Raw genomic sequence first — 25,877 nt, forward strand, 5'->3', positions numbered from 1 at the left:
AATTACTTACTAAATAAATATGAATCAATGTCCTTGAACACCCAGGGTTAAGACTTCGCGAAAAAAACATTTAAAAAGATCTTACCTTAACGGGAACACGTACCAGAGTCTAACTGGTTACAAATCTGCATAAAGCTATATTGTTAACCCCTTATGCAAGGGGTTATAACTTATATTAAATGTTTGGGTATCTCAATATGTATATGCCTACTGCCAACAATATGTTATCTTGTGTCAAACTGAACGTTGGACCTTGAATGACGCGTTCAGTATAGGTACGAGATTAAAAATACTGTGCTGTAATCTGAAGGAAGAAAATGCTTAATCGCACAAAGTGCTGTTTTTATTTATAGGCCTATATATTAGCCGCTTCTATGTGCAATAATAATTTTTTTATGTGCGTATTAACTCCAATATGTTATTAAACACTTTGTAGACATTGGGATTACAATGACTGTAATTTGTTTCATTATCAATACTATCAGTAATTCAGTATTAATATTGTGATTGTCATAATAATAGGCTAATGATAATACCAATAACAACAACGGAAACAGGAACAACATACCACTAATGAAAACGTTAACAACTACAAAAATAATAAAAACAATAATAACAATAATAGGCCCTTATATCAATAATGGCACTGACGATGATAATAATAATTATACTACTACTACTACTACTACTACTATCAGTAGTACAACTACAACTACTTCTACTACTTCTACTACAGTAACTACAACAACTACTAATGATGGTAATAATAATAACAACACTGCTGGTAATGATAATAATGTTATTAGTAACTTTGTAAGCTTGTAGTATTAATGGTGGAGAGTAGCAAAAAAAAAGTATTTCTATGAAACAGTATTATAATCATCTAGTTTAGTTGTATTGTCCTTTTGATGCTATTGTCGGTCTATACCAATATAACTTTATCCTTATTAATACTTGACTGTGTAAACCTTCAAATTTTCAATTCTTTATGTCACTTGTTAATGTAAAGGCATTTGTACAGATACTCTACATGACTCGGACAGAAACTGAAAAGAATTCAAAACTTCGGTACATATTGATTTTAATAGCAGAATCTCTTAACGATTAGAACTTGTATTACACTTTTTACAACAATAATCAGCTTCATTAGGTCATCATACTGAATTTTATTCAGCTTAATTTATCATAACAACTTTGCATTTGTAGTAGAAATGAAGTTAACGTTAATGATAAAAATGACACGAAAGATCTTAGAACCCCAGAGGCCAGAGCCATCTATACACAGAGTGTGGCCAACCCGATTCGAGTTGGAGACACTATGGCGACTACTGCTTTGTTGGGCAAGCACATAATAAAAGAATATACGCCATGTTGTGACCCAGTGAAACCAAGTTGGCCAAACTCTGAATATAGATGGCTCATCCCGTTTACAACTGAGGGCAGCCTCTAACGTGAAGTGCAAAATCATAACTATCAAGTATTGTGTCTACGTATACGCTATAAAGCGCTGTCTTATATACGTTTTAGATCCGAGGTAGGGTTAGCATTACGGTAGGAGCAGGGCTTTAGGGTTAGGGTTACACATGGGTGGAGAGTGGCAAATGTAACCCTAACCCTAGCCCTATGAAACAGAATAATATCTCTATATTACTTTTGTCTAATTTGTATATGCCTTGAACGTTGTTTATAATTTTACTATACAAATAAGAGAGAAATCAACATTTTGCTACTTGATAATTTTAATAGCAGAATCTCTGAGCGATTAAAACAAAAATTACACCTTTTACAACAATGTTCCGCTTGATCAGATTATCCTATTGAATTTTATTCAGCAAAATGTGTAATAAATGATGTTTTTACACTATGCATGGGTATCATGATATCTACAAGATTTACTGCTGGAAGGGGCACATGCCCCCATGCGCCAATGTAGCAACGTATTATGGTCTCATTCCGCCATGCAATATTGTTTTAGACCACCTATTTCACTACATATTATAAATATCCTGTTTGTTTTCATGTGGCACGGTGGCACTATTGTTGTTTAGAAGAAAAAAAATTCGCGGTTTTAGACATTGGTCATGATTCAGTTCATTATGAGGTAACTGATAGTTGAGGCAAATCACACACGTATGCGCTCCAGGGTAAGAAGGTATTATTATTTTTAATACAAAATTAAATACAAATTTAAATTTTTCAATTTGTTAATTTTATTTTTTAAAGACGAACTTTTGATGCAGGATATAAAACAAATACACTATGCCTTGTTTCGAGGTACTGGATAAAGCTATGGGCCTCGGTGACTCCAAAAGTACCATTTGCTTCGGGGGCTCAGCAAATAGTACTTTTGGAGTCACCTCTTGCGCATAGTATTAACCAGAACCTCTCAAGACAGTGTATATTTGTATACTATTTCGAGCTCCGGGTCTATGAATTGACTTTGGTACATGCCATTGCTGCAAATGACACAAATATCTCCTGTATGCAAGCTATATGTTATCACCATTACACTTTTGTATAATAGAGAGCCTCTGAAAGAGGTACAGATACATTCCGTATCCATTGTCCTCCATCATAAATCATCCGGTCGATAGCATTTTGCCATTGACCAGGTGGAAGGTACACATCGCGAGAAAGAGTACCATTTTCGACGATGGGCGCTACCAATATGTCATCTCCTACTAGGAACTGGTCATCACTGATCAGAGCGTCTCGATCCGTTGGTGCGATCCACCAGAGAGGTCGAATCATCGGTTTTCCTTCAGGAATTGCTTCCGTCTCTGCCAGATCAATCAGTATCGGTGTAATAACGTTCTCATGGAAGCTAGTCCATCTGCGAGATATATTGACTACTTCCGGGTCATCTTCGTACTGCCATGGTGCGATTGAATATTGCATAGACGGCATGAATGCTGTAATTTGGAGCCATCGGATGAAAAGTTCCTTGTCTGGGAGATAGGTCTCTCGAAAGCCTCCTTCATACACGTTGCCTCCTATCATATCCGCCAAGACGTATGGATATCCTAGAACACTGAAGGATAAGGCAGATGTTATGAGTGTTTTCAGGCCGTTGTTCCAACCCCACTGAGAGTCTTTGTCCATCATCCTAACAAAGATTGGTAGGTCCTGCGTCTCAAAGCCTACTCGAACTTCAATCTGTGATCCCAGTTGAGCCGCAAGCTTTACCCAGCCTGTTGTGTATTCGCAAGGGTTGACGATTTGTTCCATAGTCTTGTGATATCCTAAATAGTTGGTTTCGCCTGCGTCAAACTTAAAGGAATCGATGCCATACAGGGTACGGACATCCTCAAGCCTGTTGACAAACCAGGTGACCGCGTTGGGATTCGTGACATCGAGCATTCCAGCCTGTATTCCTGCCCACCATCTTATCAAAGCTGTAGAACCATCTTCATTTTTCACCCAGTACCCATTCTCATCACCTTCAGTGAAAGCAGCAGTTAGTATATTGGCGAAAGGTGTTACCCAAAGCGTGACTCTGAAATCTTTGTCATGGAGCTCTTTGATCATCTGGACGGGGTCGGGGAACTTTTCGGGGTCAAAGAAGAAATCGCCGTAATTTCTTCCAGCATACCCATCATCAATCTCTATCTGGCTGTTGTTAAATCCATTGGAGATGATCTCGTCTGCGAAACCTAAAACAAGCGTTTGGTTGACTGCTGTCTTGAATCTGGCCCAGGTGGACCAAATTGGAGAACGCATCATTCTGGTATCAGGCAAATCCGTCGGTTTTTTCACGAATCTATCTGTCATGTAATCGTGCACAACTCTGGTGTCATCACCAGTGCAGATAGTATAATTGAGAAAAGCCGATTTGTTGCTCGGATTGGGATAGTAGGATGATCCAAACTCTCCTCTGAAGCAAACCATGTTGTCGTTGTCGTAGTTGAGACTAACATGCAAGGGGGAACCATGCGATGCTCGTATAGCTACGCCTTTCGACGACAGCCAGTAGCGTTCGAGCACGGAGCCATAGTCGTTGTAATTGGCATACATATCACCAGAGACATACATAGTCATTGCTTCGTTCCACTCGTTGATTGGCCAATGTTGAAAGAACCTATTGGCGCTGCCGAACCACTGGTCATCGCCAAGTTCGAAACAGTCCTGAAGAATAACGTCGTTTGTCATTGCTTGCCAACCAAACTGATGGCACCTGACGTCGCCGTCGCTTTCTGACAGGATATGTAAACGGGCTTTGGAAGACCACTCGTAACACTGATCATCCTGCAGGAAGAAAATATACAAGAAAACGAAATAGAAGCCAATCATGTTAAGCACTTTCATGAAATAACACATGTTTGAGACTATCTACATGTTTTACATGTTTTTAAAGTATTTGAGACACAAGGACAGCAAAGATTAATGTTATCATTTGGGGGGACTAATTGACAAACGATCTTTCATTTCAGAATAATCTTGATATTGCTATTATGTGCTATAGTATGCATGTCGGCTTGTTATTCGCTAAGGAATAGTCGGACTGTATTGATCTTCAAGATGAAATATTTCATGAGAATAGTAACCCGTTTAGTAGAATTTTGACACAGTTTATGATTGCATAATAATTGACCCACGTACAATTTTATCTATTTCAAATTAAAATCTTCATTGATTTGCTGCTTAAAAGGATGTTCCACAGAGTACAGCTTTTGCAACTAGAACCGGAAAAGATATCAATAAAAAGTAACACTTCTTGCACGTAGAGGATAAAATGGAGGAAAGGCAATTAGGAGAGTACAAAATCTTACCTCTTCTTGGCCGGAACAATCTATGGCTGAGTTTCCAAGCAGAGTCCCAATCTGGCCTTTTAGTACGACCTCTTCATTATGTTGTATTTTGATATTACGATCTGCAGGGATGGGTAAGGCTGTTCCTTCCCTGGTAAAATAGAGAGCCTCTGAAAGAGGTACGGATACATTCCATAGCCATTGTCTTCCCTCATACATCACCCCGTCGATGGCATTTTGCCATCGGCCAGGTGGTAGGTACACATCGCGAGAAAGAGTACCATTTTCGACGATGGGCGCTACCAATATGTCATCTCCTACTAGGAACTGGTCATCACTGATCAAAGCGTCTCGATCCGTTGGTGCGATCCACCAGAGAGGTCGAATCATCGGTTTTCCTTCAGGAATTGCTTCTGTCTCTGCCAGATCAATCAGTATCGGTGTAATAACGTTCTCATGGAAGCTAGTCCATCTGCGAGATATAGTGACTACTTCCGGGTCATCTTCGTACTGCCATGGTGCGATTGAATATTGCATAGACGGCATGAATGCTGTAATCTGGAGCCATCGAATGAAAAGTTCCTTGTCTGGGAGATAGGTCTCTCGAAAGCCTCCTTCATACACGTTGCCTCCTATCATATCCGCCAAGACGTATGGATATCCTAGAACACTGAAGGATAAGGCAGATGTTATGAGTGTTTTCAGGCCGTTGTTCCAACCCATTGAGAGTCTTTATCCATCATCCTTACAAAGATTGGTTGGTCCTGTGTCTCAAAGCCTACTCGAACTTCAATCTGTGATCCCAGTTGAGCCGCAAGCTTTACCCAGCCTGTTGTGTACTCGCAAGGGTTGACGATTTGTTCCATAGTCTTGTGATATCCTAAATAGTTGGTTTCGCCTGCGTCAAACTTAAAGGAATCGATGCCATACTGGGTACGGACATCCTCAAGCCTGTTGACAAACCAGGTGACGGCGTTGGGATTCGTGACATCGAGCATTCCAGCCTGTATTCCTGCCCACCATCTTATCAAAGCTGTAGAACCATCTTCATTTTTCACCCAGTACCCATTCTCATCACCTTCAGTGAAAGCATCAGTTAGTATATTGGCGAAAGGTGTTACCCAAAGCGTGACTCTGAAATCTTTGTCATGGAGCTCTTTGATCATCTGGACGGCATCGGGGAACTTTTCGGAGTCAAAGAAGAAATCGCCGTAATTTCTTCCAGCATACCCATCATCAATCTCTATCTGGCTGTTGTTAAATCCATTGGAGATGATCTCGTCTGCGAAACCTAAAACAAGCGTTTGGTTGACTGCTGTCTTGAATCTGGCCCAGGTGGACCAAATTGGAGAACGCATCATTCTGGTATCAGGCAAATCCGTCGGTTTTTTCACGAATCTATCTGTCATGTAATCGTGCACAACTCTGGTGTCATCACCAGTGCAGATAGTATAATTGAGAAAAGCCGATTTGTTGCTCGGATTGGGATAGTAGGATGATCCAAACTCTCCTCTGAAGCAAACCATGTTGTCGTTGTCGTAGTTGAGACTAACATGCAAGGGGGAACCATGCGATGCTCGTATAGCTACGCCTTTCGACGACAGCCAGTAGCGTTCGAGCACGGAGCCATAGTCGTTGTAATTGGCATACATATCACCAGAGACATACATAGTCATTGCTTCGTTCCACTCGTTGATTGGCCAATGTTGAAAGAACCTATTGGCGCTGCCGAACCACTGGTCATCGCCAAGTTCGAAACAGTCCTGAAGAATAACGTCGTTTGTCATTGCTTGCCAACCAAACTGATGGCACCTGACGTCGCCGTCGCTTTCTGACAGGATATGTAAACGGGCTTTGGAAGACCACTCGTAACACTGATCATCCTGCAGGAAGAAAATATACAAGAAAACGAAATAGAAGCCAATCATGTTAAGCACTTTCATGAAATAACACATGTTTGAGACTATTACATGTTTTACATGTTTTTAAAGTATTTGAGACACAAGGACAGCAAAGATTAATGTTATCATTTGGGGGGACTAATTGACAAACGATCTTTCATTTCAGAATAATCTTGATATTGCTATTATGTGCTATAGTATGCATGTCGGCTTGTTATTCGCTAAGGAATAGTCGGACTGTATTGATCTTCAAGATGAAATATTTCATGAGAATAGTAACCCGTTTAGTAGAATTTTGACACAGTTTATGATTGCATAATAATTGACCCACGTACAATTTTATCTATTTCAAATTAAAATCTTCATTGATTTGCTGCTTAAAAGGATGTTCCACAGAGTACAGCTTTTTGTAACTATAGAACCGGAAAAGATATCAATAAAAAGTGACACTTCTTGCACGTAGAGGATAAAATGGAGGAAAGGCAATTAGGAGAGAACAAAATCTTACCTCTTCTTGGCCGGAACAATCTATGGCTGAGTTTCCGAGCAGAGTCCCAATCTGGCCCTTTAGTACGACCTCTTCATTATGTTGTATTTTGATATTACGATCTGCAGGGATGGGTAAGGCTGTTCCTTCCCTGGTAAAATAGAGAGCCTCTGAAAGAGGTACGGATACATTCCATAGCCATTGTCTTCCCTCATACATCACCCCGTCGATGGCATTTTGCCATCGGCCAGGTGGTAGGTACACATCGCGAGAAAGAGTACCATTTTCGACGATGGGCGCTACCAATATGTCGTCTCCTACTAGGAACTGGTCATCACTGATCAGAGCGTCTCGATCCGTTGGTGCGATCCACCAGAGAGGTCGAATCATCGGTTTTCCTTCAGGAATTGCTTCCGTCTCTGCCAGATCAATCAGTATCGGTGTAATAACGTTCTCATGGAAGCTAGTCCATCTGCGAGATATAGTGACTACTTCCGGGTCATCTTCGTACTGCCATGGTGCGATTGAATATTGCATAGACGGCATGAATGCTGTAATTTGGAGCCATCTGATGAAAAGTTCCTTGTCTGGGAGATAGGTCTCTCGAAAGCCTCCTTCATACACGTTGCCTCCTATCATATCCGCCAAGACGTATGGATATCCTAGAACACTGAAGGATAAGGCAGATGTTATGAGTGTTTTTAGGCCGTTGTTCCAACCCCACTGAGAGTCTTTGTCCATCATCCTTACAAAGATTGGTTGGTCCTGTGTCTCAAAGCCTACTCGAACTTCAATCTGTGATCCCAGTTGAGCCGCAAGCTTTACCCAGCCTGTTGTGTATTCGCAAGGGTTGACGATTTGTTCCATAGTCTTGTGATATCCTAAATAGTTGGTTTCGCCTGCGTCAAACTTAAAGGAATCGATGCCATACTGGGTACGGACATCCTCAAGCCTGTTGACAAACCAGGTGACCGCGTTGGGATTCGTGACATCAAGCATTCCAGCCTGTAGTCCTGCCCACCATCTTATCAAAGCTGTAGAACCATCTTCATTTTTCACCCAGTACCCATTCTCATCACCTTCAGTGAAAGCAGCAGTTAGTACATTGGCGAAAGGTGTTACCCAAAGCGTGACTCTGAAATCTTTGTCATGGAGCTCTTGGATCATCTGGACGGGGTTGGGGAACTTTTCGGGGTCAAAGAAGAAATCGCCGTAATTTCTTCCAGCATACCCATCATCAATCTCTATCTGACTGTTGCTGAAGTCGTTAGCTATGATTTCATCTGCGAAGCTTAGAACAAGTGACTGATTGACAGTTGTCTTGAACCTTGCCCAGGTAGACCAAATTGGAGAACGCATCATACGAGTATCTGGCAAACCAGTAGGTTTCTTTCCGAATCTTTCCGTCGTGTAGTCATGAATCACTCTGGTATTCTCACCAGTGCAGATAGTATAATTGAGAAAAGCCGACCCGTTGCTCGGATTGGGATAGTATGATGATCCAAACTCTCCTCTGAAGCAAACCATGTTGTCGTTGTCGTAGTTGAGACTAACATGCAAGGGGGAACCATGCGATGCTCGTATAGCTACGCCTTTCGACGACAGCCAGTAGCGTTCGAGCACGGAGCCATAGTCGTTGTAATTGGCATACATATCACCAGAGACATACATAGTCATTGCTTCGTTCCACTCGTTGATTGGCCAATGTTGAAAGAACCTATTGGCGCTGCCGAACCACTGGTCATCGCCAAGTTCGAAACAGTCCTGAAGAATAACGTCGTTTGTCATTGCTTGCCAACCAAACTGATGGCACCTGACGTCGCCGTCGCTTTCTGACAGGATATGTAAACGGGCTTTGGAAGACCACTCGTAACACTGATCATCCTGCAGGAAGAAAATATACAAGAAAACAAAATAGAAGCCAATCATGTTAAGCACTTTTATGAAATAACACATGTTTGAGACTATCTACATGTTTTACATGTTTTTAAAGTATTTGAGACACAAGGACAGCAAAAGTTGATGTTTTCATTTTTGGGGGACTAATTGACAAACGATCTTTCATTTCAGAATAATCTTGATATTGCTATTATGTGCTATAGTATGCATGTCGGCTTGTTATTCGCTAAGGAATAGTCGGACAGTATTGATCTTTAAGATGAAATATTTCATGAGAATAGTAACCCGTTTAGTAGAATTTTGACACAGTTTATGATTGAATAATAATTGACCCACGTACAAATTTATCTATTTCAAATTAAAATCTTCATTGATTTGCTGCTTAAAAGGATGTTCCACAGAGTACAGCTTTTTGCAACTAGAACCGGAAAAGATATCAATAAAAAGTAACACTTCTTGCACGTAGAGGATAAAATGGAGGAAAGGCAATTAGGAGAGTACAAAATCTTACCTCTTCTTGGCCGGAACAATCTATGGCTGAGTTTCCAAGCAGAGTCCCAATCTGGCCTTTTAGTACGACCTCTTCATTATGTTGTATTTTGATATTACGATCTGCAGGGATGGGTAAGGCTGTTCCTTCCCTGGTAAAATAGAGAGCCTCTGAAAGAGGTACGGATACATTCCATAGCCATTGTCTTCCCTCATACATCACCCCGTCGATGGCATTTTGCCATCGGCCAGGTGGTAGGTACACATCGCGAGAAAGAGTACCATTTTTGACGATGGGCGCTACCAATATGTCGTCTCCTACTAGGAACTGGTCATCACTGATCAAAGCGTCTCGATCCGTTGGTGCGATCCACCAGAGAGGTCGAATCATCGGTTTTCCTTCAGGAATTGCTTCCGTCTCTGCCAGATCAATCAGTATCGGTGTAATAACGTTCTCATGGAAGCTAGTCCATCTGCGAGATATAGTGACTACTTCCGGGTCATCTTCGTACTGCCATGGTGCGATTGAATATTGCATAGACGGCATGAATGCTGTAATCTGGAGCCATCGAATGAAAAGTTCCTTGTCTGGGAGATAGGTCTCTCGAAAGCCTCCTTCATACACGTTGCCTCCTATCATATCCGCCAAGACGTATGGATATCCTAGAACACTGAAGGATAAGGCAGATGTTATGAGTGTTTTCAGGCCGTTGTTCCAACCCCATTGAGAGTCTTTATCCATCATCCTTACAAAGATTGGTTGGTCCTGTGTCTCAAAGCCTACTCGAACTTCAATCTGTGATCCCAGTTGAGCCGCAAGCTTTACCCAGCCTGTTGTGTACTCGCAAGGGTTGACGATTTGTTCCATAGTCTTGTGATATCCTAAATAGTTGGTTTCGCCTGCGTCAAACTTAAAGGAATCGATGCCATACTGGGTACGGACATCCTCAAGCCTGTTGACAAACCAGGTGACGGCGTTGGGATTCGTGACATCGAGCATTCCAGCCTGTATTCCTGCCCACCATCTTATCAAAGCTGTAGAACCATCTTCATTTTTCACCCAGTACCCATTCTCATCACCTTCAGTGAAAGCATCAGTTAGTATATTGGCGAAAGGTGTTACCCAAAGCGTGACTCTGAAATCTTTGTCATGGAGCTCTTTGATCATCTGGACGGCATCGGGGAACTTTTCGGAGTCAAAGAAGAAATCGCCGTAATTTATTCCAGCATACCCATCATCAATCTCTATCTGACTGTTGCTGAAGTCGTTAGCTATGATTTCATCTGCGAAGCTTAGAACAAGTGACTGATTGACAGTTGTCTTGAACCTTGCCCAGGTGGACCAAATTGGAGAACCCATCATACGAGTATCTGGCAAACCAGTAGGTTTCTTTACGAATCTTTCCGTCATGTAGTCATGAATCACTCTGGTATTCTCACCAGTGCAGATTGTGTAATCCAGAAAAGCGCTTGAAGAATCTTCTGGTGTTGGGTAGTAAGATGATTTGTATTCTCCTTTGAAACAAACGAGGCCGTCATCGTTGTAGTTCAAACTCACATGAAGTGGCGAATTATGCGATGCTCGAATAGCCACACCCTTTGACGACAGCCAGTACCGTTCGAGCACGGAGCCATAGTCGTTGTAATTGGCATACATATCACCAGAGACATACATGGTCATTGCTTCGTTCCACTCGTTGATTGGCCAATGTTGATAGAACCTATTGGCGCTGCCGAACCACTGGTCATCACCCAGTTCGTAGCAGTCATAGAGGACGATGTCGGGCGTCATCGCTTGCCAGCTCATGCGTCGGCATGTAATGTCATCTTCTACTTCTCGTCTGACTTCTAACCTTGCTTTCTGCTCCCACTCGAAGCATTGGATTACATTCTGTTAAAAGAGTAAAAAGAGCGAAATAGTTTCAAGAGAATCTTACAAGAAACTTCTTCTGTTAATGAAAACAATAAATGATTCTTATTTCTTGAGTGTACAAACCGAGAGCAGAGAGTTTTAGAAATAGCCGAATTGAGGACCTTTTGTATGAGCGCACATGATTTCTATAGGCAATAGACTGAGTATTAAAGTTGCCCTTTAAAGTTTAAAGTTGAGTTCGGGGTAAGCGGACCCTTTTTTTTTTTTTTTGGTCTCGAAATTTGAAAATTTGACATTTCTTTTCGTTGGGGGGGGGGGGGGGGGTAAGGTCACTTTATGTTAGCCGTGGGCATAATCTTTTTCTTTTTTTTTTTAAATTTAAAAAACAAAAAAAAAACAAAACAAAACAAAAACAAAAAAAAACAAAAAAAACAAAGGGGGGGGGTTTAGTTTTTTTTAGGGGGGTTTACACACATAAAAATACCCCCCCCCCCCCCTGCGTACGCCCCTGCGGGAAGATATATAGAAGCCCCGAGATTACCTCTGCGACGATAGTTTGTACTCTCGCCAGAGTTGTCGATAATCATCATTGCTTATTATCAAAGTGATATTGAAACATACTGTTGGATAGTCGGGTAATCTATTCATATAAGCAAAGGTATCTTTAAAGAGAAATAGGCAACTGTACCTCTCCTTCGCTAGAGCACTCCACGCTGGACCCATCCAGCTGCATTCCCACCTGGCCGCTGAGAACGACCTCGTCTCCGTGTCTGATCTCCACGTAGCCACCGGTGATGGGGACGTAGACCGGCTCGTCGGAGTTGTCGATAAGTACCCCGCACAGGACGGCTGCCAGTATGGCCCCTGCACCCAGTACAAGCCCAATGATCAGCATTAGCGTCCGATTCGATTCCATGATTGCCGGTTGACGACTCGCACTTTCGATTGATCTGAGTCAGAAAGAACGACATTACATCACTGTATTTCTTTTCTGAATGAAAATGATTATGTGTCGTTGTTTTTTGTACATAATACGTCATATCAATTGAGTATTACCCCCGCTAAAAAGTGATTATTTTTAGTGATAGTGAACAATAATTGGTCTTATTTACATAGGGTGGCCACATCAGTCTGATAACTGCTCTTCCTGGCAGCGGCCCTATAATTAGTACTACCCAAGCATTGCCAGATAAACTTTTTTTATATACGTGGGTCACGAGGGGCATATTAGGCAAAATACCTTGTCAGAGGTCAGAAGATGTGAGCACCAAGCAAAGGACAAACCCTTGGCCGGAATCAGATTTAAGAGCCTTTATGATACCACAGTGCCCCTACTGCCTATGAAATCAAACAGCCCGGGCACACACCAGTAAGTCAAGCCGAAGGCAAGGCAATATTTGAATGGTTCATTTAGCCTTCACTCTTTATCAATATTTCTCTTACATGGCGTGTCAAATTCCACACCAGTCGCTGACGCAATATTACGTCAGCAAAATTAACGCCTCGTGTGCAGCCGTACGTTTTGAATCGTCATCGTGGGTCTGATAGATAGATATGGGCAGAGCCATCTACACACATAGTTATTTGGCCAAATTGGTTTTACTGGGTTACAACATGGCGTATATTCTTTTGTTTTGTGCTTCCCCATCAAAGCAGCAGTCGCCATATTGTGACCAACTCGAACTGGGTTGGCCAAACTCTCCGGATATGGGTAAGTAAAGCACGTACGAGAGGACAATCCTACGCCGTTACACAGCTACGGATGACTGCAACATGACAAGTCGTAAAACCGTTAATACAAATCTTAAATGTTAATGTTATATCTATATGAATCAAGTATAGTCAAGTTTAGCATGTCGATGGCTAATCTCCCCCCCCCCCCCCGAAAAAAGAGGAAAAATGAAGAGAAACACAGAAGAGGAAAGAACAAATTACACCATAAAAGTGTAAATGACTAGATGAAATAAAATAAATCGAAGAAATGGTTCTGTAACTTGCGAATCCTAACTACAACGAGTCTACGATATCAAAAAAGAAGAAAGGGGTAGTGATAATCGTATTGACCATTGTAAAAATAAGAGTCTTGAAATTTCGAACAAAGTTTTAAAAAGAAATAATGCTTACCTATACGTGACAGTCAGCTACTTATCCTAATTTAAGCTAATGACCAACAATCACTACACACGTCATACTGAACTCAGATGCACGACTCATATAACATGTACGAAACAAACCAATATAATATGGTATATAAACGCATTTGAATGACCTTTGTTCAGAGAAAATAAAGCTCTGTTGCAACTTGTTATCACATAATATAGTGTACAGAGGCTTAAAAGTGGGTCCTTTAAACACGGCAAATGTATAGAATGATAATATTTACTATTCTCAAAGACAGAGAGAGAGAGAGAAAGAGAGAGAGAGAGAGAGAGAGAGGGAGGAGAGAGAGAGAGAGAGAGAGAGAGAGAAGATGGGTTAGGGGGTTAGGTTGCCAAATTAAAGTATTCATGCCCAATTTCGTCGGGGGGGGGGGGGGGGCTTGATTTCTTTTTTGCGAAAATCAACTTGGACAATTTTTTTTCCTTGTCATTTAATCATAATTTGTCATCAAAATATCATTCTACACTCTTTGAGAACGTTCAATAATCCAAGATCACATTTTAATATTCAGATAATAATCGCCCCTTTCCTACTAAATTTAAACAAACTTATGCTGGGTTTAATCTCGTTTTAATGTTATTTTTAAATTACAGAAGTCAGACCCAGGTCTAAATCATCTCTAAAATTATTAACCTTCACTTAGACCCAGGTTTTTCTGGATAAGTACCATACAGGACACTGAGCTACTAGTGTCACAAGGGTTTGGGAGACGTACCTTTTTGTGATTCGGTATTCAAACACAAAGCAAAATCATGTTGCTAATATAGCCAAATATCAAACAATTTTGAAACATAAGTGCGATCTAGGATAACGATTTTAGTGAGGATGATAAATCGTATATCAAATGGTATATAAATTTGCCACCTGCGATCATGTAATTGAAACTCTCCCTAGCCTTAAAATTGAGTTTTTAATTAGTTTACAACAGTTGTTACTATAAAGGCGATCGCCCCATTCCTGTGCTTGGCTAATGTTTTGTCGACTATTCGACCTTTAATATATTTCGCCCTATTTTCCCCATTGTGCTTTCTCAGATTTATGACATAGAAACGGACTTTATACTTCCATCCTTTCTTTGTGTCAACGTATTGACTTGAATTTATTCAGCTGATATTCAAAATACAAACTAATGCTATGATATTTAGGGCTATCTTATTTGCTTTACGTGCAATCTTCAATCATTGCGTTAGTTGTATTTTTATATTTACTTTTTTGAGGCATTCATTCTGTGTTGATCTAATTCTGAATTCGACATGACAAACGGGTCTTCAATATAAATATAATAAAAGGTTCGTTCATCTTTACTTCTTATTTTCTTCATACATTTATTGAAATAAATTCTGTAGTGAAAAATAATGTTTGCTTTAGATAAAGGCCATGAAGCATTGCTATATGATCTATCGGCAGCATTTGATACCATCGATCGATGAATCGTGATATTTCGTATGTAAAGTAGGAGAGGAGTCGGTGGCGTTGCACTCCCGAGTTTTGAATCGCACATTGTAGACTGGACCACCAAAAAAATATGGAAAGTCATCTCAATCCAGCATGAGTTCGGTAGGCCTCCCGCAGGGATCTGTTTTCCGTCCATTTGGCTACACCATCTACGTTCTACCGGTTGGAGACATCGCCCGTCATCATATTACCACACTTACACTGATGACAAACAACTCTACATAACATTTGATCCTAAGAAGGCTTTCAGCATAGATGGTGCACTCAGGCGCAGATCATGGATTTCTTAAGGGGGGGGGGGTGAAATTTAGTTGTATGTTATTATGTATGAATATTTCTTGTAAACGCTGTGATAGTGTACCATGGAGAGCGTACCAAATAATAATAATTATTATTATTAATGGCGAAAGTAAGGCGCAACGCCAGACAATTCACTGGCTGAGGCGGGGGAGGGGGGGGGGGCGGGGTTGTTTTCTACCTTGCAAAGGAAACAAAATCGTGGGATTTTACTCTAAATTCTCCTTCTAAATACATTTCCCTTTTTCCTCAGATGGGGCAATGCCTCAATGGCTATGCGGCCATTCTCTGGATGTATCTCCAGTCTCCTTCCTACAGGTCGAGGCGTCTAGATGTTGCGCTGCCTTCTAAAGGAGACACATACGAAGAGAGGGAACTTCCATGCGATTTCAAGAGTGGAGGTGCCATGGGGGGGGGGGGGGGGGGGAGGGAGGGGGTACCGAAGAGTACATGTATAGGTGGTCTGTATTCATGCAACCGGTAATATGAAACGGCAGCTTGTGTTCAGCACACGAGCCCTTCCCTCCCCATTTCTATTCTAATGCATTCTTCTAATAAAGCTTTTGTTTTCGTTTCTCCCGTATATTATTCTCTCTCTCTCTTCTTTCTTCTAACTCTTAACCCCTTCATGCCTTTCTCTCACGCGATCTCTCTGATTAACAGTTTCTTACCACTCTCCGTTCACTGTCTTTCTGTTTATAACACACGGTTTCTGCAAGAATTAATCGAGGAATACAAACCCTCACGCAGTTTACGGTCATCTTCACAATAATTAAACCTCGTATCTACTTCTGTGTCAACTCTTTCTTATGGTAATCGCTCCTTTCGCAAAGCTTCTGCTGAAATTTGGAACAGATTACCTTTAAATGTAAAAAACTGTCAAACCGTTAACCTATTCAAAACTAGTCTCAAGACACATTTATTCAAAATTGCGTTCGATGATTAATTTACTCTGTTTACTTTGACGTGTATTCCATATGTATTGTAATTTGTATGTTTATTTGCATTTTTAGTTTTGTATAACATGTAATTGTATATCAGTCTATTTTGTGTGTATGGTGCTTAGAGACTTCGGTGGTGAGCGCTTTATAAGTAACGTTTTTATTATTATTATTGTTATAATATGGCTTATTGTTCATAGATAACGTTTTTAATTTTCTCAGAACTTTACTGATCATTCTCAATGACCCTTTAAATTGATCAACAAAGTTCTGCAAAGATAATCTACACGAGTAAACCATAATAACAGTGTACATGCTTGCGTGTATGTGTGTCGTAGCTCCCACTCTCTCTCTCTCTCTCCTTAAAGAGGGGTATTTTGGTAGTGTTATCTTTGTCATGAAAACTCTCTTCCATTTTATTTTCCACTCTCTTCAGCATCATGCTCACTTATACGAGTGACAATTTTTGATCGACTGAGACTTGCAACCGAATCTCGATAAAAGTTAATAAATTTGAGGGGTATTTTGGTAGTGTTATCTCTGTCATGAAAACTCTCATCCATTTTATTTCCCACTCTCCTCAATTTTCTCTTATTTAGGGTTGCATCATGCACACTTATACGAGTAAATTTTTTTGGATCGACTGAGACTAGCAACCGAATCTCGATAAAAGTTAATAAATTTGAGGGGTATTTTGGTAGTGTTATCTCTGTCATGAAAACTCTCATCCATTTTATTTTCCACTCTCCTCATTTTTCTCTTATTTAGGGTTGCATCATGCTCACTTATACGAGTAACAATTTTTGGATCGACTGAGACTGGCAACCGAATCTTGATAAAAGTTAATAAATTTCTATAGCTTTCAAGACCAAAACTTGACAAGAAACTTACTTAATGAAACAAAAATTATATTAGTGATTCAAAATGTTACACACTATTTTAGGACAATCTTACACAATCAATAACCCTAAATAATGTTATGGCACAAACAGCAACATGCCACGTTAACAAAAACATTTTATTACTTTAATATTTGGTAAACAAGAACATTTTGATTCAGAATGTTTTACAACATGACAGAAATGATTATTATAGTCTTTCAAAAACGATTTCCTTGAATAAAGTTTTCTATGTGACATAACATAATAAATGATAGACATCGGGTGAGGATTGTTATAAGACCATATTCGCCGACCCCCACTAGACTATAGTTGCCAGCTAAATGAAAAGAATTTTGTTGAATACTTATTACAATGTGATAAAATCTCTTAAGTTAATTTTAGCAAACAGGGCCAACATCATTTAATATTAATAACAACAACAACAATAATATTAATATTTTGGTCTTATACAGTGCTTAATACATTTACGACGTCTCTAAGCGATTTACAGAAACTATTATTATCCCAGTCATCGCATTCAGGAATGTCCGTTCGCATTACAGCTAAGCGTCATTGTACAGATGTTCACAATGCTGAGCAATGTACAAGGACTTTCGCATTCTAATGGGATTCGAACACTCAACCCTTTGATTGAGTGTCAAGCGAATGAACCACATTACCAAGACACCTCCACATGAAGGTCTGTTAAACAATCAATCCTCCATCTCGAATTGATTTTAGGCTTGAATACCGGCAAAATTTGAAATATAGAAAAAAACTGACTATATATATATTACGAATTTTGTAAACATTTTGTTCAGTAAAAAACACACACAAAGATTCAATTCTTATTTGCATGCTTCATTAGTTTAGTTAAAGGTAAAGACCAGTATTGGAAACGCCCCAATTTCAAAAAATGAAATGGAAGCTCTCATTACCAATCATGTGAAAGAATATGTTTTGACTAATACATGATGATAAAAAAATTGCTGGGAAACCGCCTACTAATTCATATATTTGGTAAATTTGTTTCTCTCATGGTCTGTGAGAGATATAGGGTAGTCCCATATACATCTTTCTGTGTATAGTGCGTGTAACTTTACGAAGAATGGGCCAAATTTCCTATCATTTTGATGATTCCAGAACCTTGCAGATGCTAGATGCTAGATGATCAACCTTTTCTGATCGATTCCACAACGTTTCTTTCACAATGCAATCGCATGACCATAACTGGTCTTTACCTTCAAAGTGGTCATGTTCCACACAAAAAAATGAATGAAAGCTTAATAATACATCAGGAATCTGTTTAGAAGCATATATATACATTATGTATAGACTACACGTCTTCATTAGTACCATTCTTTTACATAAAAAGAGCCCTGAACAGAAAGTTTGAACTCCGACCTCTTGTTTGGGACGTGCATGACCCTAGGTCGGAAAATTATCCATGGTTGCCACTATCCAGCGGACAATATCTACCCGAGTCAATAATGCTCCTCATTCGTCCGCTTTAAATGATGGATGATAAAAATGAATAATTCTGTTGTGTTTTCTGTACAATGATAACAGAGATTATATTAAAGCCGTTCATAAATACGGATGAAACAAGTCTATAAAACAATTTCAACCCCCATAAATTTACCTATCTCTCTACAAATTTAATTAAATTTTAAAAAAAAATCATGCTAATCAAATATAGCACATTTCGAGCCCCGATATCAATATATGTACAAAATAAAACCGGTAAAGCCTATGTATATAGTTGGTCCAGTACACAATGAGAGTATTACAAAGCAAATGTAAATATTAAGGACCATTTTCGCGACACAAATAATTAGTACATACTAACACTAATGTTTCACACAGAGATATATGAATACTTTCCTATAAAATTAACTACTGTATTGTTGAAATCGTTTGACTGGTTCCCCTCAGTGAACGACGGTTAATTTATCTGCTTGACACAAATACTATATTCTTCTATTGTTATGATAATCACACAATAATGTCTAATATATTTCATACACAGAAAGACGTACATTTATAAGAGCCAACAGTACTGTAAGAAATTTTTAAAAGTTACCGTTAAGACCTCAGTAACATCGACACAAAGATTCACATGATTCACAATCAAAGTTTACATCTAGGGAGATCAATCAAATAAACTCATTTTTTTGTTGTTGACAATTGTCGAACAGAAAAAGGGATATTGTTTATACTGTCAAATACATTACTCATATTTTCATTTATTTTCTCAAAGCGATCAGATTCACTTCCATTAACATTCAGAAACTGAAGTCCTATTCATTATAAATAAAAAAGTTCATTAAACATGTACCAACCAATCATTACAAATCAAATTGAAATGAGTTTCTTTTAAGGTCAAGCACCACCCCCCCCCCCATCAGTGAAAGCTATTAGATTTGGCAGGAATATTGTGTTTAATTATTCATCATTGTTAAATCCGTAATAACTTAATTTCCCAGTATAAGAAGAAGAAAAAAAAACCACGTCGGTGTCTGATTAAATCTAAAAGCGATTGAACAACATACAAAGTGCAAGTGCCACAATAAACAGTGCCCTCATCGGTGAGATGGCAACTGCACCGCCATCAGTAGGCTCGGGAGTAGAAGTTTCGTCTCCTTCACCTTGGTCCTCAGGTCTGCTGTAATAGAGTGTGCGGTCATTCAGAGGGTTGACGAGACGGTAGTTGTTGACGGTGGTTTCGTAATTGCCTGCGCTGTCCCTGGTGTCGCCGTACACGTTGCGTAAAGTGTCAAGCTGTTAGAAGAACAAAAACGAATTAATTATTATTGATTGTTCAAGAATTAGTCATTTACAAATCGAATACTTAGACATGTTGAAATTGGAAGTCGTAGCTTGCATCGGAATGACAAACTTTCTTTCTTTATTCAGCCAGTTAATGTTACACTGCTCTTGAAATTTTTTAATACTCCTTCTACCAAACTATTACTTCTTCTTCTTTTTTTTCTTCTACTAGTACTACTTCTACTCCTACAACTAAACTACCTCTATTACTATTACTACTACTACTACTACTTCTATTTATTATAAGATGGGTAAAAGAATCTCTGCATTCTGATTGGTCAATTACCGTGTAGTTATTTTTACTGGATTTTTTTTTTCTTCATATTTTTTTTTTTTAACATACGTGTGTTGATATGCACGCGATATCAACACGATATATGCGATATTGGAATCGATAACACCGATATCCCGATTGTTTGCATCTTTTCTCTTAACTTCTCCACTAAGGAAAAAAACAACCCCAAAAGTAGATGGCGAAATCTGATTTTCCAGCTTCTGTAAGAAGAAGAATTGTTGGATGATTCGGATGCAGCTATAGCATGAAAAGGTCAATTAAAGAATGGATTCTCAAAGTGGGAAAAGTTTGCACATATCAAGAACGTCAATTTAGCAGACATTTTAACGCCAGAATTGGATGAACTGTTATCGTTCTAAACTATAAGTTCTATGCTTCTGTACATAGACTGACGGTGAGTTGTCCCGGTGAGTTGTAAACCTAGAAGTATCTTTATTTAGTACCTTTGCTAAAACGCGCTATGGCATACAATTACAACGCCACTTTTTGGATCACTATACTTTAGATATCTGTAACAAATTTCAATTTCCCGAGAGCACATGCACGTAATTGTTTAGGGTTTTGGGTGAAACTGAAGCGAGAGGGGCCGGGAAGCACCACACATAAAGCCTCAGTTTCTGTACTTGATATGGACAAGATCCCAACCTCTTCTGATTTAGATTGCACCTCCCCAAAACTCAAAAGGCTTGCAAAATAATTTTGTATTGATTTAATGACTTTCTTTTGTTACGGTCTCATGTTAAGGTCAGTTACTGACTGTATTTTGTTAAGGTTTAGGCCTAATTCATTACATTTGTTTTCACCCATTGCACTAACGGACAAATTATGCAAATTAAAAAATCTTGCTTTCCGGAAAGCATGGCTAGACTAGATATATGGCAAAGTCATGCGTCCGGTAATTAACGGAAAGCATGATTTTGCCATGCACCCGGTAAATCTGTAAAATAACTAACATTTTGTATTTTTGATGATTTTTGGGGCCCCATCTTATAAAACAGATGATGCACAGGTTTAATTCGTGGGTAGGTGGAATTGTGTGCACGCGGTACCTTTGAATTTGGTCTAAAACCATTCAAAGGTACCTTGTGCACACTATTCTCACCGACGCACTCAAACCTGTGCATCATTCGTATACTTCTTCATCTTTTTCTTCTTCGATAAGTACCTACTGCTACTACTATAATACCTTCTTCTACATTCAGGAGAATAATAATTAAAGAACAAAAACGACAAAAATGATGGAACTTGCCCTGGGCTAGATGCCTCGGGTCTGCCAAGGTATTCTGCCTTGAAGCGGAGAGGGGTGCCTCTCCTGTTACAGTTTGTGGATACTCATATGTAATACTCATCATTATTATAGGAGAATCAACCAAACATTCGAAACTAAGAGTATCATGCTATTTTTAAGCTAAACTAATAAAAAGAAAGTTAGAAACGGACATGATCCCGGAGGTGTGTACAAAGTGGGAGAAAATAGGGATCATTGACGTGACATTAGACAAAATGGGTATCCAACCAATATTTGTTGTAGACCAAATTGCAATTTCATCAACTAAGTGCATGCCCCTCCCCCCTCCCTTAAACCCGTTCTCTGAAACTCACTCACCTGAGCCTGGGAGATAGAGATCGGTTCTTCAAGGACGTTCCAGATGACGGACTCGTAGCAGTTGGGCACCGTCAAGGAACCATTGTAACGGTAGAAACGGGCCAGGTCAAATGGCAAGACGCTGCGGATTGAAAACGATGGGAGGCTCAGGGAAGTGTTGCCCGAGGAGTAATTGGCGATCTGGCTGACGTAATCCAGGACGGACTTGAAAGCAGTGTTCTCATCTTCGCCAATCTATAGAGGGAAAGAGGGAAAGAGAGAGAGAAAGAAAGAGGGACAGTGAGAGAGAGAAAGAAAGAGAGAGAGAGAGAGAGAGAGAGAGGGGTAGAGAGAAAGAAAGAGAGAGAGAGAGAGAGAGAGAGAAAAGAGAGAGAGAGAGTAAAATATTTGCCATGATAAGAATGTACAGGAGACAAAAATGTTCGAATGTTAATCCTCTTACAACCGCTCACAACTTAAAGGAACTTAAAGGTACTATGTCCCTTTTGCAGCCAACCTCAAATTCTGTGGAACTTTGCAGGAATTATGAATATGTCATGTATGTCCTATCTGTGAAATTTAAACGTTAGCAGTGTCCTCATATTCAAATTATGCAAGGAAACCCGTTTACTTGCTAGACTTCACTGTCAAGACACTATTGAGTGACTGACTGGCTTTTTTCTTCTTTGGTAATAACATACATGAAAAGAGTTGTAAAGGGTACATGAGCATTTTGTCTACATCAATAACCCACTTCTTGTGATGGCCAAGATTAAACTGATTGAATCTTTGCGCAGCATAAAACGTATGAACATTCGGTACAATTGTCTGAAAATCAAGACTATTACTTTTGGGCTCTATAGCCCTAAAGTCGATTTGACAACTAATAATCATTATTTTCCCACTTGAAGACATTTTCAAGCCCCACCTTTTTTAGGGAAGTTATAAATAAGTATTATCTTTCAAATGCAGTTGGAATTTAACTTTTTCATTTTTTTGGCCTGCAAATGGGACATAGTACCTTTAAACAGAATAGCGGACAGGCTTTCCTAGATAACCAAACTACATGTATAATTAATGAATATGATACTCGACTTTTCACCGGTGATATCCACTTTAACCATGTTTCCAGTTTTACAAATCTGAGATGCATGGTCCCACGTGTTATCGGTGTCTGTGATATGGTGTAATATTGAAACCCTAAAAAGATTGCGCTTCAAAATGATCATGAAGTGCTTCAAAAAAGTAAAAATCTTTGAGTGACTCATTTTACCCAATGGACTTTCACTGTGGTAATATAAAAAACTGTTCTAAACTGTTTGGCAAAGAGTTTTTAACATTTCTAATTCCAATCACAATTATCCTGATAGTCAGACAGGCGATCGACTTGTAAAGGTCATGGGATAATAAATTATGATTACAGCAGGCTTATGCCGAAAGGGGGCGCTCTTACCTGAATCATCACACCCACTGCGGTGACTGCATCCCACTGCAAGCTTGTTAAAGCTGCCCCGAGATTGGCGTATTTGGCCCTGTCGTAGTGAACCATGTGCAACTGAATAAATCAATAATGGATTAATAATAATAATTGATAATTATAATTTATAATTTATTCTTGTCCATATTGTGGAAATATAGCAATTACAGGCAATACAGTAATTAAGAAAGAAAGAAGAAAAAAATCAACAACAACAAAAAAAATCAAAATAATAATAATAATAAATGAGGAAAATGTAGTACAATAGAGACGCATATATACATCCAAACAACCAAACCAATATCTTAATGTTAAAGTAAAAAAGGGGTGTAGCTCTTTTCATTTTCGTTGTTCATCTTCTTCCTTCGTAAAAATAAATAGCATTTCGCTACTAATTCATCATCTTTTCCTTCACTTTGTTGTTCCATTCGTGATGATCATCATTTATATAGTTACATTTTGTTTATATTTTACAAACTCTACTGCTCGTACAGTAGTATCCATGCAAATGTAGGGCACTGAATTTATTCAATGAATAAATAAATGACCATCTAAGACAGACAGTTAGACAGACAGTAGGAGAGGGAGATAGGGGACAGGAACAGGGAAAAAAGATAAGGTCCCCCTATACACCCCCAAATCGCTCGCCGAGTCTCCTCCGTGATGTCGGGGCCCCTTTCGTGGCTGGGCCTGGGCCCACCCGTCGCCCCTGTCGATAAGATATTTAATCGATATGATTGATCAGTATTTAGATTTATTATCCATTTATGATCCATTCGAGTAGCAATTTATTGATTTATTTATCTATACCAATACCAATTACAAAAATATGAAACATTAAATATCCATCGTTTCCCATTTTCACGTAACGAACATATTCCTTATTAATGGGTATAAACTATAAAACTATGTTAGTGTGTATCTCAGCCACCGGTTAACACACACAAAAATACACACACGCACACACACACACACACACACGCACCACCACACATATACACACACACGAGCGCGCGCGCACATACACACACACACACACACACACACACGCACGCAAGCACAAAACATTAACAATTGTTGGATATTTAAAAATCGTTGTTAAATGTTTTTCAATAAATAAAAGCTCATATTGTACATATCGATTTTCCGATTTTTTTTTCTTTCTGGCCTTAACAAGAATTATCTCACCGAAGGTCGTACGGATTGGCAATAAACGAGGTTATCAACAGAATAACATAATTTAGTGGTTTTCTTTGTTCAGTTCACTTAAAGGTAAAGACCCGAGTTCTGGTCATGCGATTGAATTGTGAAAGAAACGTTGTGGAATCGATCAGAAAAGGTTGATCATCTAGCAGATAAGTATTGGAGTGTAGTGCAAGGTTCTGGAAACATGAAAATGATAAGAAATTTGGCCCAGTCTTGGTAAAGTTACAAGCACTGTACACAGAAAGATGCATATGGGACTACGCACCACGTGCGCGATATCTATCCTGTTCGGATAGATATAATAATTTACCAAATATATTAATTAGTTGGCGGTTTCCCTGCTAAATTTGTATCATCACGTATTCGTCAAAACATATTCTTTCACATGATTGGTAAAAAGAACTTCCATTTCATTTTTTTGAGAGGGGGGCGTTTCCATAACTGGTCTTTACCTTTAAAGGAGGAGAAAATCCTGAAACTATAACATTTATTGAAAAGAAATAAAAAGAAGGGGTCACCCCCTCCCCACTGTAAATGACTCACCTCTGCAGGGAAGGCATTGCTGTTAATTAGATGTTCTGAGCCTTGAGAGTTGATAGACCCCCAGTGAAAGTGAAACTGGGAAGCTGTGTAGGTAGTAGGGAGACCGCCCCCAGAGAGCGTGTAAAAGGCCTCAACAGCTTCATGCAATTGGACGGTTACTACGTTAAAAGGAGAAGAGAGGAAACAATGGTTATATTTGTTAGTCATCACACGTATAGCTTGTAGTTGTGGTAATTATTATTCATCGTAATATAGTCATTTTATTTATCAAAATAGAGTCATGTTGCTTTACTTAGTCATGTTATTCATCAGATTATAGTAATATGATCTTTGTATCCTTACTTCCATGCCCGTTGTTTACAATTTCCAAGTTAGGGTTAGCCTCGGTATAGCCATCCGGAGATAAGGAACCAAGATCAATGTGGATGGCGATGCTGGTGTTGATATTGATAGGCGACTGGGAGGTTCCATTGCAGTAGCTACCCGGGATGAGATGCCATTCTTCGCGGGGATTGTCATTATTGTATGACCAGCCTGCAAAGAACAACCACAGAAATAGTTCATAGTCAAGTTGTCGTATTATCATATTTTATCTTCAGTTAACTATCACTATGAACATTACTGACAAAGAAAGCGGACAAAATATACAGTTCCTCAGGTAGACAAAGGAACATCCCTTCACTGCTATTATGTAAAAATGTGTAGCACAGGTGTCACATGCATATTCACCTTTTTACATAATAGCAGAGAAGGGATGTTCCTTTGTCTACCTGAGGAACTGTATATTTTGCCCGCTTTCTTTGTCCGCCAT

General features: G+C 39.3%; 3 protein-coding genes across 3 annotated transcripts; all 3 read right to left on the bottom strand.

Moving 5' to 3' along the window:
* Nucleotides 1–2,365: 2,365 nt before the first annotated feature.
* LOC115919740 (myogenesis-regulating glycosidase-like) lies at nt 2,366–5,463 on the bottom strand. The gene is made up of 2 exons (XM_030973780.1): nt 4,770–5,463; nt 2,366–4,245 (listed from the first exon to the last, which is right to left on the bottom strand). The coding sequence occupies exons 1-2, from the start codon at nt 5,385–5,387 to the stop codon at nt 2,506–2,508; spliced, it is 2,358 nt and encodes a 785-aa protein (XP_030829640.1). The 5' UTR covers nt 5,388–5,463; the 3' UTR covers nt 2,366–2,505.
* LOC105438010 lies at nt 5,450–13,606 on the bottom strand. The gene is made up of 5 exons (XM_030974501.1): nt 13,522–13,606; nt 12,086–12,347; nt 9,547–11,415; nt 7,158–9,020; nt 5,450–6,631 (listed from the first exon to the last, which is right to left on the bottom strand). The coding sequence occupies exons 2-5, from the start codon at nt 12,311–12,313 to the stop codon at nt 5,450–5,452; spliced, it is 5,142 nt and encodes a 1,713-aa protein (XP_030830361.1). The 5' UTR covers nt 12,314–12,347; nt 13,522–13,606.
* Nucleotides 13,607–18,808: 5,202 nt separating this feature from the next.
* On the bottom strand, nt 18,809–25,667 carry LOC591885 (carbonic anhydrase 14). Its single transcript, XM_030973782.1, has 5 exons — nt 25,409–25,667; nt 25,067–25,224; nt 23,294–23,395; nt 21,862–22,095; nt 18,809–19,912 (listed from the first exon to the last, which is right to left on the bottom strand). Exons 1-5 carry the CDS (start codon nt 25,650–25,652, stop codon nt 19,661–19,663), a joined length of 990 nt encoding a protein of 329 aa, XP_030829642.1. The 5' UTR covers nt 25,653–25,667; the 3' UTR covers nt 18,809–19,660.
* Nucleotides 25,668–25,877: the final 210 nt, after the last annotated feature.

This window comes from Strongylocentrotus purpuratus, unplaced genomic scaffold (assembly GCF_000002235.5).
Source record: "Strongylocentrotus purpuratus isolate Spur 01 unplaced genomic scaffold, Spur_5.0 spur5_scaffold_7, whole genome shotgun sequence".
Classification (NCBI taxonomy): Eukaryota; Metazoa; Echinodermata; class Echinoidea; order Camarodonta; family Strongylocentrotidae; genus Strongylocentrotus; species Strongylocentrotus purpuratus.

Excerpts from the sequence above, each read along its gene's own strand:
- LOC115919740 (XM_030973780.1), bottom strand. The coding sequence starts at position 5,387 with ATGATAGGAGGCAACGTGTATGAAGGAGGCTTTCGAGAGACCTATCTC. Across the intron at positions 4,246-4,769 it reads ATTGTTCCGGCCAAGAAGAG|GATGATCAGTGTTACGAGTG; the intron begins GTAAGATTTTGT and ends TTCTTCCTGCAG.
- LOC105438010 (XM_030974501.1), bottom strand. The coding sequence starts at position 12,313 with ATGGAATCGAATCGGACGCTAATGCTGATCATTGGGCTTGTACTGGGT. Across the intron at positions 11,416-12,085 it reads AGTGCTCTAGCGAAGGAGAG|AATGTAATCCAATGCTTCGA; the intron begins GTACAGTTGCCT and ends CTCTTTTAACAG. Across the intron at positions 9,021-9,546 it reads ATTGTTCCGGCCAAGAAGAG|GATGATCAGTGTTACGAGTG; the intron begins GTAAGATTTTGT and ends TTCTTCCTGCAG.
- LOC591885 (XM_030973782.1), bottom strand. The coding sequence starts at position 25,652 with ATGATAATACGACAACTTGACTATGAACTATTTCTGTGGTTGTTCTTT. Across the intron at positions 25,225-25,408 it reads TGTAAACAACGGGCATGGAA|TAACCGTCCAATTGCATGAA; the intron begins GTAAGGATACAA and ends CTTTTAACGTAG. Across the intron at positions 22,096-23,293 it reads CAGTGGGTGTGATGATTCAG|ATTGGCGAAGATGAGAACAC; the intron begins GTAAGAGCGCCC and ends TTCCCTCTATAG.